General features: G+C 33.1%; 1 protein-coding gene across 1 annotated transcript; it reads left to right on the forward strand.

Moving 5' to 3' along the window:
- The first annotated feature begins 9,135 nt into the window (after positions 1-9,135).
- LOC143594707 (uncharacterized) lies at positions 9,136-12,701 on the forward strand. The gene is made up of 3 exons (XM_077073950.1): positions 9,136-9,846; positions 10,507-10,699; positions 11,920-12,701. Exons 1-3 carry the CDS (start codon positions 9,478-9,480, stop codon positions 12,411-12,413), a joined length of 1,056 nt encoding a protein of 351 aa, XP_076930065.1. The 5' UTR covers positions 9,136-9,477; the 3' UTR covers positions 12,414-12,701.
- The last annotated feature ends 2,757 nt before the right edge of the window (positions 12,702-15,458 follow it).

A 15,458-nucleotide genomic window follows, 5' to 3' on the forward strand; every position in this document is an offset into this window, starting at 1 on the left:
TGAGTTATCGCACACAACCGTACTTACCATGACTTCCATACGGGGATTTCGATAATTAAGTGTGCACCCATAATTATTTCTATCGTCGTATGGTCCACATGGTTCGTTCCGTTGCGTGGTTTAAAAGACATATTTATTTTGAAATTTTTAACTATTAAATGTGTAAATAAATTTGTTAAATTTTCCCAATATTGACAAAACAGTACTAGCGGTTGAGAATTTCGGGATTGACTTTTTAATAAGTAGGAAAATGGGGTACATAATTGAAACAATTAAATTTTTATAGTATAATCAAGGTGAAAATAACTATTTTGGTTTAAATAAGTAAAGACGATTGAATAAATAACAACCAGGGTAGGCAAATACGAAACAAGAATTGAAGTTAAATGTCCTCAATGTGAAAAGAATAAACAAATCCTTAAGCTCCATGGTTGTACGTCGGGACACTAAAATTTAGTATAAAATTCGATGAGTGAAAAATAAGAAAAATCCAATAAGTGAAACGAGGATCCAAAAAGTGAAAATGAGAAACCCGAAAGGTGAGTGCATGAGGTAAGGGTAAACTACGTTACAATTTCAATAATGTTGTGCAATGAGCTTCATACGTGAACAAACTCGAGGTTATAAGTAATTAGGATATGATTACATGAAATGTAACAACATGAGAAATGAGGTGAGTTTCTTTGGGGTGACGCATACGTGTATCAGTATAAATAAAATATTATTTGATTAACAATCACAGCAATCGATAAAACGTGATAAAACGTGAATACGGCCACTATTGCGAAACCATTTATATAGTCGTCATTATAATAACGGTTTCTAATAGCGCCAAAACTTGTAGACAGCCACACATAGGCCGTGAATGGATTAGATGAAATGATGTAAAATAATGCATAGAATCTTGTCTTGCTTGAAAAGCACAAATGCTCAAATATGAATAACAAAATTTATGAAATATCGTTTGAAAAATAAACAAAATTTTAACGAGCTTGAGATTTCAAAAGTATTACACAAATTGTCATAGAATAACTTGAATTCGGTCAAAATCAAAACACCAAAATGAAATCTCATGTGCATAAAGTTACCATCGAAACATCTCATAAATGGAAAAAAAATATCGCAATAATCGTGTGACTCGAATTAATGATTAAATATGTAAATCGCGTTTTATATGCTCTTTGAAAATATAAGAATAACATCGAAAACGAAGTCTCAAGTAAAGTCGTTTTTATTGCTTCCCAGAAAATGTATATAATAACAAACATCGCGGTAATGTGTAATTAGAGAAAGGTGTAAATCATTATCAAATGTAAATCTTGTAAGCCGAGTTGTTAAAGGAATTTGTATACTTAAAGCTGTTGTGAAGAAAATAATTTATGAAGAAATGATGCTTGAGATAATAAGAGGTAATAGTTCGCGTATGAAGTATAACGCATTTATAAATGCGTCCCAAAAATATTTGCAAAGCCATGGTCATTGAGTTCATGCAAGATGGTGAAAAGTTGTAATTTGTTGTTGAATAAATCTCGAATTTGACATTCAAAATGAAACCTCATATTTATAAAGTTATTAAGAGATTTATCGCCTTAGGTGACAATATTTATAATCTTGAAAACACGTATATGATCGTTTAATAATCTCCTCGAAAACAAATCCTCATAATAAAATTTGTTGTCATGACAATACCATATATATGTATGTATATATGTTTTTTTAAATGCTTTATAAAATACGAGCATGACACGTAAACCATTATTATCATTTTATTTTTATTATTTTTATATAATTTAAAAGTGATTATTTGAACGCATGAGATTGTTATACGTTCACTAGTTGTATATATATATATATATATATAATTTAGGGAAAAATGAAGCTCGTGTGTGCATGGAGGGGTCTTAGGCTTCATACGGTGAATGGGTTGGAAATTTTAGTAGTAAGTGAGAGTGTTTAGGTCGGCTTGGGTAGTTGAGTTTTTCTTGAGTTGAATCGATGGGGTTTGTTGAGTTTAGGTCTTTTGAGTGGGTTAAGTTTGGATGATTTGTGTGAGTAGTGGTTGGGCTATTAGGATGATGCTTGCTTATTTGAGTTCGGGTAAGTTGATGGGTTGGATAAGTCGACCTTGACTAGTTTGGGTTTAGATTCGGTTTATACATGTATTTAGTAAGGAGTGTTTGGGTTTCTATTTTGATATCAAACTCTATGGTTGGATGTGAACGGTGTGGCGATATGGTTTGGTGAATTGACATAGCATGGGTCGAAAGATTTGAGTCATAGTTGGGTAAGCTTTGGTTATTGTATGTTCAAGGTTTATTGTGGGTGCGTTTGTCGGTGTCTTTGAAGTATTTAGATAGTGAGTTTGATAGGTGTTCGTTGCGTAAAGGTGTCGGTATTTAAGGCTTTTTGTTGGGTTAATGTTGTACATCTTGGATTTTTCATGAGGTTTGAGTAGGTGAGGGTATAACGTTGATGTGTTAGGTTTCGTTCATATTGAGGGAATATTTGAGTGCGAGGGAAACTTTTGAAATATAAGGATGGTTTGATTTAGGATGGTAGTATGAGATGAGATACTGGTGTTTGGAAGCTCGTGGTTGCGTATAGGGAGATTTTTTTTTACAAGTAGTAAGTATTAATTTTGAAAATATCATATTTTATAATTAATGTTTGAAGCATCCATGAAGATTTTGATAATAAAAAAAATTTCAAGTTAATATATATATATATGAATATATATTATATAAATAGTATTTTTGAGAACCGAGCGTGTGAATCACACAATTTATTTTTATTTTTTTTATAAGGATTAATATAATTTTTTTTTTGCTTAGGAGGGAATTTAAAATCCGTAAGTTGAATGTTAAAATTGTTATGAGGTCTCAATATTGAATGATGAGTGTCGTTTTGGAAATATAAAGTTGCGAAATGAAATCTTTTTTTTACCAAGTTCGTTATTTAATATCGTGTAATGAAGAATATCATGGTAAGTTAAAATGACCGGCATTGTAAATCGAGAAATCACAAGTAAACGATTGTTTTTTGTCTTTAAAATAAAATTTCAATGAAGTTTTGCGTGAGGATTTCAAGAAGATTACAAGCTATAAGTTTGTGTCTTTCTTGGAAGATCATGGCAAAACTATCATAAAAATTTAAAACGTGGAAAATCGTATGATTTAAATATTTTTATTTGCGAAAATTTATAATTAACCAAAGATTGCCTGATGAAAGTTGTTATGAAAATAAATTTGGGTAGTGTAAATTTTACCACGTGTATTATATAATATAGTATAATTAAAAATGTCGTGAGAAGTTTAAATAATTAAAATTTTGAAGTGATCGTCCAAAATAAACAGAATAGCTATAAAAATAATTTTTTTATAAAATTTTGTACAAGAACTACAAAGACAATTTAAAGTTTATACAATAGGAAATTTACTTGAAAAGTGAAGGTGAAGTTTATCATAAAACCTTCTTAATATGATAAAATTTATATAATAAGATTTTCGTTTGTAAATTGTCTTAATGAAAATAAATGGCATAATAAAAATTATTATGAATAGATCAAACTCTATATATACATATATTTATTTATTTTCCTTTATATAACGAAGAGATTTTAATGAACGAAATTGCAATAAAAATCCTTGTGAAATCAAAATGAGAAAATTGGTGTAAACTTTACCATATAAATCGAGATACAAAAGAATTATTAACAATAAGAGAAAAAAAATTTATAATATTTATAAATAAAGACTTGTGATAAAGATTTATAACAAAATGAAGGTAAAATGGTTTAAATTATTGAAATGTAATAATAATGTTTTAAGATTTTAAGGCGGGAAAATCGTGCATGAACCACCATGACTTGATATTCCGACACTAAAAACCTTTATAACAAAAGAAATACCATATTGGGGTCTAAAAATGTGTACGTACCACCGCGTCTTTTTCATGTCTTCGACTCAAATAACGATTGTAACAAAAATAATAAATCAGAATACAACGTCATGTCAAAACACTAGTCCACGAAATCACCGTAGTTCTATTGTTTTAACACCGAAAGTTTGGATGGCGGGCGGAACGCTCGCATTCGACTACTTAAAGTGGTCATCTCATATGAGACAATCTTTAAGGAGATTTGAAACAACGGGATCCAAGTTAAGCTCGTGATCCATAACACACAATAAAAGCTAATGTTTTTGCGTATTAAGGCAATGATACCTTGGAGTACTATAAAGCGTGTTTATGTGTATAAATAAAATTAAACAAAAGTAAGGTAAGGATACCTTAGTAGTTTCGAGTATTTGTGTATATATACAATTTGATGAAATAAATAAGTATATAAATAAACAAGTGAATTGAACAATCAAGTAGGGTAAATACGTATAGGCAAACACGTATAAGGACCCTAAAGTAAAGACTATACTAGGCCGACACGTCTAACCACCTATCTTATAGTCTTGTGGCTCTGATACCAATCTGTCACACCCCGACCTAAGGCGGAACATGCAGGGGTGCAAAGTGATTGGACAAATACACAAGACACTATTAAAGTGACAATATTTAATCAACTCATTTACTTCACAAATCAACAAACAACACATCTTGGTCATACAACAAATTGAACACAAGAAAACAAATATATTGTTCGTTTTACTAATATCCTAATAGTCTTGGTAACGTTTTTCGTCAAGTCCTCAAGTCGATAAAAGTCAAACCTGTAACAATGCATAAAATAATATTTTGTCAACACGTATGTTGGTGAGCAATTTCATAGTTTGAGTATATATAATATGAGCGAAATCCACATACGTATATGAGACTATAAATAAAAGCATCAATCGTGGCATATAAAACATATGTAAATGAGGGATCCTTTCTACTCGGTAACAACCGACATACTCGGATAATGAGGCCCTATTCTACTAGCACAAGGCTTAGTAGTTAGGGGAGCGTATGATCATACTTAATGAGGCTCAACAACGACATAAAAATAAACACTCGCGCACGTAAAGCATATAAGGCATACAACACACAAAAGAGCAAGTATTCCAAGTATCATATACCCTAAAGTTTGTGGTTTGAGAAACGTGTATAATAAATCATTCTTGTTTTGAATAAGTATGCATGTTACCCACAAAAGATAAAAGTGAAAACGGGGGGATGAAATGTACTCACCTCGATTGATGAACCGAGAAATAAATAGACAAATAAATGAAGCTCGAACGGTAAACGAACAGATCCGACTTGAAACGATAAAGACCTTGGCTAAAATAAATAATGTAATATATATATTAATGAACTTGAAACCATAATGAAACTATATTGGAAACGTTGAACGAGGAGGTTCGGTTGTCAATCGGATTACGGGTTAATTTGTTATTGATTAGAGACCCGTACTTAATTGGTAATTTAAAATAAAATAATATTATTTTATTGGGCTTTTAAATAACTACACCAATATTAAATAGAAATGAGACGGGTTTTAAATCAAGAGCTCGGTTGTATAAAGAAATGAATTGATAATAAAGTTTATAATAATATTATTAATGATAATGATAGTAATGATAATAATAATTCTAAAATATATGTATATATATGTATAAGATGATGATGATAATAATAATAACAATAATTATTAATAATAATACTAATATAGTATAATACTAATAATAATAGTTAAAGAATTAAGATCTTAGTATTAATTAAAATGTTGTTGATAAAAATGATGATAATAATAATAATAAATAATATTGATAGTAAATAATGATACCATACACGATGTTGGTTCGATTTTTAAACGAGTTCACAAAATAAATATAACAGTATTATTGTTAATAATTAATAATAACAATATGATTTAATGGATAATAATAATGTGATCTTTTGATGATAATAAAAAACAACTTTAATATTTATAATAATAATGATAATAATAATAATTTTAATATTTATAATAATAATGATAATAATAATATTAATGAATACATATAATAGTAAGTTTAACGTAATAATACTAATAATAATTTTTATGTAATAATTAGCACTAATAGTAACCGAAACTTATTAAGTATAAACATAACACCAAAACCGGTCTAGGATGAGACTCGAACCCGGTTGTTCGTCTTTTCCCCAAATCACACCAACTCCATACCCGTCCAACCCGTTTCCAAGAGTACAACCCATAATTAAAACCGATTATTAACCATTTATATCCGATAATCGATATACGAAAAACAAATAACACTAAAACCCATTATTATATACCTTATAGATGTTTATTAGGTCGCCGGAGGCGCGCCGGAAAACGGAACAAAGAGAGAGAAGAGAGAGAGGGGGAGACGGGGAGGGAGAAGAGAGGCCGAGAGAGAGAGAGTGTGTGAGAGAGGGAGACGGAGAGCAAAGAGAGCGAGAGAGGGTGAGGGACGGAGAGCAGAGAGTGGCTGGGTTTTTGTTGGCTGCCGGAAAAACGAGTAGGAGGGAAAGAAGGCTCGCCGGAAAACAAACGGAGAGGGAGAGGGATGCCGTCGGCTGGGGTTTCGGACCAGAGGGAGGTGGGTAGTGGTGGTGGTGTGTCGGAGGTGAGGAAGGAGAGGACGGTGGCCGAAATTCGCGTCGCCGGACTCTCGCCGGAGATTTGCGGCCGCCGGAAAACGCAAAGGGGAAAGGGGGCGCGACGGCTAGCATGTTTATGATATTAGGGTTAGGGTATTTTCATTTTATATGCATGATACGTATTTACAATAACAACCCTCCAAGTTTCTATAAATGTGTAATATGAGTTTAAAAGGTTTCCAAAGCATAGAACGAGTTTACGAAAAATCAGTTTGAACCCTTTATGTTTTTCTTAACGACACTATAACATGACAACCACCGATTTATTTAAGATCGAGGTCTTTAATAATATTATATAATAATTAAATAAGGTTCAAAAATGTTGAGCTAGGTTTACGAATTAAAAGTTTACAAAAACGAATATAATTCGAGATCTGCATTTGACGAATGTCACAAGCCCATTCCCAATGCGTACAATCTACACTTCCTATCATGCGGGGGAAACCGTGCACCCTTGTATGTGCCTCGTAAAGACGTTGTAGATCGTTAACGTTGGGCTCTCTCATATAATGTGGTCCATATAGTTTAAATATTCCTATATTTTACAAAATTTTTATAAAATATATGATCACAGTAAACAAGTGATAAACTATTTAAAAAAAAAACAAAACGTACCGTAAAAAAATACTCCAAGGTGTCCCGAGTTGTTTTTTCGGCCATCTTTAAATACTCGTCGTTGATGTCGGTCGTGTTTCCGTAGGCGAGCATGCGCACGGCTGACGTAACCTTCTGAATAGCCGTGAATCCTAGCTTCCCTCGAGCGTTAGGCTTTTGCTTAAAGTAATCAAACTCACGCTCCAAATCATTGGTGATGCGCATAAATTAATTTTAGACATCCGAAAACGACGCCTAAAGGTCTTCGGGTTCTTGTATCTCGGCGTGTCGCAGAAGTAATCCGCCATCAACCGGTTGTTGGCTTCGGCACGATCTCGTTCGATATATGCTCTTGTTGAAACGGGGGGTGAAGAGCTAATCGCACCCGTAACGGAACTCATATACTGTGTCGCGAGCATAATCGCACTTGTAACCGCCTGTTCCTCCTCCACGTCCTGGGCTTTTTGGTCGGGCCTGAAAAACTGTTTATATATAGATGGAGCATCCATATTTAGTGAATTTGGTGTAAAGGAATTATAGAGTTGTAGAGTTGAAAGAGAATTTTTATAAATTTGATAAGTTTTGATTGGGAATTAGTTGGTTTAATATATAAAGAAATTATTATTTTTTATTTAATCACCAACGGTAACATTCAACGGTCCATTTTTTGATTTTTGTGCCATCACCCGCGTTTTGTACACAACGTAGCAAAAAAAAATATCTTATAACGCAGGGGGGGGGGGGGGCGGTGTACCCCCCGCGTTTTGGTCCTAAACGCTACACAAAACTCACCCACTGCGGTTGGTCTAAATTCTTGTGGAGTGATGCGTGGGACCCATATAATATTAAATGACATTATTACCCTTTTAAATTTAAAACCGCAAGACACCATATTCGAAATCAGAATTCTAAACCATGTACTTTAAGGACTAACCTTGCTTGTAGAATTACGTTATTAACCCCAAATTCGAACTAATAGGTTATAGGTGCCATCGCTAAACCAAACCAACACCAACAATTCGTCTCTTACAAATTACCAAACTATTTATGATTGATTTTCGTAATTTAAAATGTGTTATAACTTATAAGTAGACATATACACGAAATTTCTTGTTTGTGATCAATGTTAAAATGCTTGAGTTTCTTTATATTTGTTGTGCGTACTCTAAATGAATATAATGATGAGCGTACATACACAAACAATAAAAATGTGTGTATTCATCATTCATTAGCCAATAAGCGTAGGTGTGGCTCATTTGATAGTCGACTATCACAGAATTGATTCTAAAATTCGATTGAGTTAGAATTGATGCACGAAGTATTACTATATTAGTAGTAACCAACAATAAATTTCATTTCATTTCTATATAAGTACAAAATAAAATGAACTAATATAAACACCAACAATAACGAACACACGTTCAGAAGTTTGTCATAGAATTTTGTTACTTTTTTTAAGGTTGTTACTCACTTCAGTTAATAGTTTGTCGGAAATAATTTTGTCTAATAATAAAAGGCTTGTCCTTCTTAAGCAGATACACATGTTCGATTCATACTTAAATGGTTCGAAAGACATCCGGATGAATGAACAAATCAAAGTTTTAACCCCATATTCAAACCCGATAGCTGGCGATGGTTTACGAATTCCATCGCGTATTAAAGAGGTACGCTCTCATGATAGTCGAATAGTCGACCTTAAACATGACCCCAAATAGACAGATCTACAAGTAAAATTATCTATCTGCTAAAAAAAAGTTAATATACGAACCTTCTAGTAATATGACTAACTGTATTCCACGTAAGCAAAACAATATCCACGTCAGCAAAACACACAAACTTGTTATATAAGAACCCCCTTAACCAAGTCTCAGTTCCTTCCTTTCTAAACACTAAACACACAATTTTCCGTCACCGGCAACTTCCGTCAGCAAAACTTTATAACAATTTCGCCGGAAATGTATCTTCCGGTCACCGTACGTCATTTACTCAACCGTGACGTAAGCATATAGCCTACAATTTAATTGTAGCTTAAAACCCTACTTTAAAGCGACCGCAACGTAGCAGAGATTACAAGTTATTCTTCACAATTCGCCATTAAATAATAATAATAATAATCATATAATATAAAGTAATCATTAATTTTGCAGGATAATATTTTTAGGCTTCTGTGCCTGTTGATTTAGCCTAGCTCATATACTCTGTATTACATTACAGCTCTTCGAAATTAGGTTTTGATTATTATTATTATTATTATTATTATTATTTGTTATGCCGTTAACAATGAAGATACAACCAATCGATTCGACCGTACCTGAACATTTCGAGCCGGTGAAAGCCGTACCGAAGTCAAGGCTCAAACGGTTCTTCGATTTCTCGAGCTTTTTGAGAGGATCCGCGGCTGCGGACCGGTCCGAATCGAATTCCGGCAAAGACTGTACGGACGAATTCGAACCTAGCTCCGTTTGCTTGGATAAAATGGTCCGGAGCTTTATCGAAGAGCACGAGAAGCCGAGTTTTGTTGTGGAAGCCACGAAATGTGGCTCGGATGTCTCGGATGATGAGCTTGATTCGTTTAATTGTTTTGGTAACTCGTATAACAACCACAGCTCATCCATTGAAGTGTATGATCCTCTTAAGGTAATAATATTAATCAATTATACATTATTATTATTATTATTATTATTTTATTATATTTGTTTTTATTTATTAATTCTAACTATGTCTTTTTATTCGCTGCCGGTCACTGCTCATGAATTGGTTGATGTCGGTCCCAGCTAACAAATTAGTTGCTAACGGTCCTAACTTTTAATTAGTTGTTCCCAATGGTTCGTGTTGTAGGTCGTCGGAAAAATGTTTGTTTTTTTTTTCCGAGAAACTCACATTTTTTTCGAAAAACTCAATTTTTTTGTCCCATACTGTAACTTTGTATCGGTCATCTAGGAACATTTTTCTAGTAAGAGTATAACTTATTAAGGTTGCCGGAACTCTAGACACATCGTGGAAACGGTTGGTGGTGGTGGTTGGCTGGCGGTGTGCGGGTGGTGTTTTCTTGAAAAAAATGTTACTTTTCCGATAAAAACGTTGTTCCGGATACATGAAACTAAAGTGTCAGGATTCTGTTAGTCGCGGACCATTGGGAACAAATAAGTTAAAAGTTAAGACCATCAGCAGCCAATTTAACCTGAATAAAATAGTTAGGACTAATAAAAACAAATATACATTATTATTATTATTATTATTATTACCTAATTTAACCTAAACTATTTAACCTAAACTATTAAGCTCTAAATGTTACAGAGTTTGGTGGTGTGTGAGACAATATGTGAACGGAATTTGTTAGCTGACGTGGCGAAAATAGTTGAAAAAAATAAGATTTGGAAGAAAAAAGATGAAATTAGTCGGAAGATGGTTACTGATGGTTTACTGGCTACCGGATACACGGTTTCGATGTGTAAGTCTCGGTGGGAGAAGACTTCAAGTTATCCGGCAGGTAAGACTTAAGACTTAAGAGACAATTTCCCTTGTGAAAACATTCGCATGAAATTAGGGGGTCCTGAAATTTATGCTTTTATTAAATTTACGTTACAAAACATTTATATTGTGGGTTTAATTGCTTAGTGTTGATATAATTTAGTTATGTTAATTCTTCAATTTTTATAATTATAATAAGTAGAGCGGCTGCAAATGTGTTCGGTTTGTTTTGATATACTAGAGTTTGAGCTTGGATCATTTTGAGTTTTTTTTTCCGTGAGTCGATTTTTTAAAGCATGGGCTCTACCTCGGTTTGTTTATTATTAATTAATTTAATTAGTATATGTTTTTTTGTTTTCATATATTTTGAGAAAACCTTAAACGAGCTCGTTTAGTACCTTAGATGAGGCAATTTCGAGTTTTTTTTTGTGAGTCGATTTTAAAAAGCATGGGCTCTGCCTCTGTTTGTTTATTGTTAATATATATAATTTGTATATGTTTTTATTATTTTTCATATTTTTTGAGAAAACCTTAAAACGAGCTCGTGTAGTACCTTTAGATGAGGCAAAGCTAGAGTAGTATGTAGAACTCCATAAGAGGTAAAACTTGAAGACACACAAGGCTCGTCAATGCTTGACGAGCCTAAACGAGCTTCCAAGTTTCCAATACAAGGCTCGATGTCGGGGTCGATAACTAAACGAGTTTTATTCGAGGCCCGGGCTTGGCTTGAGCTAGAAAAAGATGGGTTTTTTGCACCACTAAAAGTTAGTGAGGAATTAATAAAAGTTTATAAAATGAAGTAATTATGAAATCATATAAGATATTCACGATTTTGAGAATTCAGTTATCATAAAATTATTTTGTATTGGATTTTTAAAGGAATATCGTTATTAATATCTGTAACTACAAAAAGTTACAAACTGAAATTGTGGTCTTGACTATTTTATGGTATTTATAATTTAATTATATTATTTAGTTAGTTTTTTTGTTATTTAATCACATTATAACTATTATAATAATGTATTACTTTCTTTCTTTTGGGTATTTAATCACATAATTATCATACTTGTTATTATATGTGTGTAAAAGATAACTTAGGTAGTCAAATTTGTAAAAGACCTTTTTGCCCTTGTTAAAATGAAAATAAACTATATAAATTACATTAGGAGAGAGCATTTATGGCTTTAATTGCTACATGTTGATAATCTGAATTTGTTAATTCATCAATTTTATTAACAGGAGAATACGAGTATATTGATGCGGTGATTGAAGGAGAACGTTTGATAATCGACATAGACTTCAGAGCCGAATTCGAAATAGCAAGATCCACCAAAAGCTACAAAGCGGTTCTTCAAACGCTTCCTCAAATATTCGTTGGGAAACCCGAACGTCTCCAAAAGATCATCAACATAGTTTCCGATGCAGCAAAACAAAGCTTGAAGAAGAAAGGAATGCCTTTACCTCCATGGCGACGTGCTGATTATGTTAAAGCAAAATGGCTCTCTCCTTGCAATAATCAAACCATCAACAATCCGAATAATAATAATAATAATAATAATAATAATAATAATAATAATAATGGTAACCGGATTTCAGACATGGTGGAATTTGAAGAGGAAGAAGGATTGGATGAAGGTGTGAAACAATGGGAGCCATTGGAGATCAAACCAAAGGTGTTAAAGAGCGGTGGTAAAGTTGTGAGCGGTCTAGCTTCCGTTATCGAAGGCAAATGATGATGATGATGATCATAATAGTGGTTACAATATGTTGCAATATCAAGGTTTAATTCATCTAAAACCATTTTTATCTAAATTTTTCATTTAATGATAATGAATGATGATATGGATAAAATGGGATTTGGAAGAATTGGACACTTGAAGGTTTTGGTATTTTTGACTATTTTCCATTTTTGATTTTTGGTTAACCTTTTTTTGGTCATTTTGGTAGTGCACCATAAAAGAGAGGAAAATATATACCCTAATGATGACCCCTTGGTGTTTTTTGGTTGTAAGGGTCCATCTTTACTAACTGTTTCGGATATTATAATGATATATAAATGGAAAAATAATTGAATATTGTATGGTTTGTTGTATTCCTAACTGTTTTCTTTCTTTATTTTATCTGTGTGGTATACATCCAAGTGATATGATTATGTTACAATTTATTAACTGTTTTTGATATGATAATGATAAATGGAAAAATAATTGAATATTGTATGGGTTGTTGTATTTCTAACTGTTTTCTTTCTTTATTTTATTTTGTGTGATATACATCCATGTGATTTGATTATGTTATAATTTGTGACGTTTGGCATGATTTGAAACCAAAACTTGGGTTATTTGAGAATGATTGGTAGGTGACCAAAACTGGATCATGTGATTTATTAATGTTCTCGTGACATTTATTTAAAGGTATTAATTACTAGTGTTTTTTTTATCAGCCTTGAAATGTACCCGGGAAAAGAGGGGGGCGTAATGAGTGTAGTGGCTGGGGTAGGAATTCATGATCTAAGGGTGGAAATGGGTTGGAATTCGAGTTCTAGAGCTCGGAGATGATCTAAGGGTGGAAATGTGTGGGAAAGTAAGGTGACTAAAATTTTATTGGTTATATTAAGTCACCACAACTCCCTATCCAAATTGGGTCGAGTTAAATAGAATTAAGTGGAAACATGTGACACGATCAGGGCCGGATCAACGTCTTCGGAGGCCTAAAACTAACTAAAATATTGAGGCATTTTTATTTTCTTTTCTTTATGCATATATCGATAGAGTATACAAGAATTATATAATATGGATGATAGGTCGTGATAATGAATATGAAACAATCATCCTTAGCTTGTGGCTCATCATTGAGTTACTAATTCTAAAATCTCATAATACATAACTCTTATTTTGGGGCCCTATAAATCTGGAGGCCTAAAGCTATTGCCTCGTTTAGCTTACCCACAAGACGGCCCTGGACACGATATTATTGGTTGGATGATGAAACTTATATGGGTAGTAGTGAGTTTCTAGGTGCGTCCGCCTGATAAAGTTGGAATTATTTTACTGTTTTAATTCTTTTTCTAACAAGGGTAAAATTGTCCGTTAACAAAGCTACAACAAATTTTAACCTAGCGGGACTAAGATATCGAGACTAAAAATGCTATGACGGAGACTAAAGGTATGACTGTCGTGTTCTTACTTAATCTAAGGCGATGTACTCGCTATTTTCTAGGCATGTCCGCTTCTATATTTGAAGCTATAATCAATGGGTAGATGGTAAGTTTTTGTTTTGATGTTTGAGTGACTGTTATAATCTCAGTGGGTAGGTACCAAAGTTTTGATATTGGGTAAAAAGGGAGTAAAAGGGGTCCCCAATGTATAGAAATTATGATTTTGAATAGGTCCACAATGCACGTAACCTAATTTGGATAGTGTATACATCCATCTAACTAAATGTACCCTACCCTACTTCCTCTTGGGTTACATTGTTCTAGGACCATTTACATGACGTTTATCTCAGACCCACTCGTATCATGACACGTTATAAGTGTTCGTGCCACACGAGAACGTGTTGGTCCATAACCATATTATTAATTGACGTGTTCAATTATATGATATCTTAGCGTCATGTACCCGAGTTTATGTATGCATAGATATGGAGACGTTTAATTATTTGAAAACCACATGTTTATATGTGAATGAAATGTTTCATAATTATTTCAAAATGAATATATATAAGCATTTAAGAGAAGATTGTATTGTCACTTCTACCATTATTTTTTTTATTATTTAATGTTGATGTTTGTAAAACTTTGTTAATCATAGCTGAGGATATGGGGTCTTGAGCATGAGGGATTGTCTTAATTTTTTATAATCTTTTTATATGTATAAAAAATGGTTGTTAATTACTAAGCACATTTTTCTTTGTGTTAGAAATTGAAAATCTTTAAAGAAAATAATAATGTATTATTTATTTCAAAACTGTTGTAAATACTATTGTACAACAAATGTGTATTAAAGTGTTTGATTGGTTAATCGTTTACAAATTATTTATTAAATATTGTATTTTTAGAAATTACCTGAGTAAAACTAAGTTATAAATAAAAGAAATTTATAAGACTATCCTTTATGGTGGGGGCATCAAAGTCCCTCCACAGCGCAATGTAAGTGTCGGGGGCATCGAAGGCCCCAACCAATAATGCTTCGCTGTGGTTTAAACTCATTGAAGCCCCTATTATATATATATGTGTGTGTGCGCGCGCGAGATGGAGCCCATTGGCGTCCATTGTTGTGAAGCCCCCACCCTCCGCGCCCCCACCTTCTGAGCCTCCTCTCGGCGGTGTTTTGCGCACTCGGCACCCCAAGGGCGCCCATAGAAGCTCGTCTAAGTGCCCTTAATTCGTAGGGCGCAATCTCCTTCAGTCTCACGTGCAACATGAATCCACGGGTTACAACATATCTTCATAATAATAATGTGATGGGTTCTTAAAAGACTAGTCACATGCTCAACCTTGGTGCTTTCTGATGCGTGCGTGCGTGTGGTATAAAATATGATGGATGGAATGATTTGCTTTTGCACAAGATCGTATTTTAAATTTATAAAAGTGATTTCTACAAAGACTAAACACGCACAAAATAGGCAAGTGTACCTATCGTATATGTAGAATAGTATTGGTAAGAACCAAGTATCGATCCGTGGACACAAATGTTTCTAATAATGAATCGTTGTTTTGCTTCAATCGGAGGTTATAATCATTTTGAGGTTAATTTTTTTTGAACTTTTTTATAAAATAT

Source organism: Bidens hawaiensis, unplaced genomic scaffold, assembly GCF_021521415.1.
Source record: "Bidens hawaiensis isolate Kalapana, Puna unplaced genomic scaffold, B.hawaiensis_p1.1 tig00044083_1, whole genome shotgun sequence".
In the NCBI taxonomy this organism is placed as follows: Eukaryota; Viridiplantae; Streptophyta; class Magnoliopsida; order Asterales; family Asteraceae; genus Bidens; species Bidens hawaiensis.

Excerpts from the sequence above, each read along its gene's own strand:
- LOC143594707 (XM_077073950.1), top strand. The coding sequence starts at position 9,478 with ATGCCGTTAACAATGAAGATACAACCAATCGATTCGACCGTACCTGAA. Across the intron at positions 9,847-10,506 it reads AAGTGTATGATCCTCTTAAG|AGTTTGGTGGTGTGTGAGAC; the intron begins GTAATAATATTA and ends TAAATGTTACAG. Across the intron at positions 10,700-11,919 it reads GACTTCAAGTTATCCGGCAG|GAGAATACGAGTATATTGAT; the intron begins GTAAGACTTAAG and ends TTTTATTAACAG.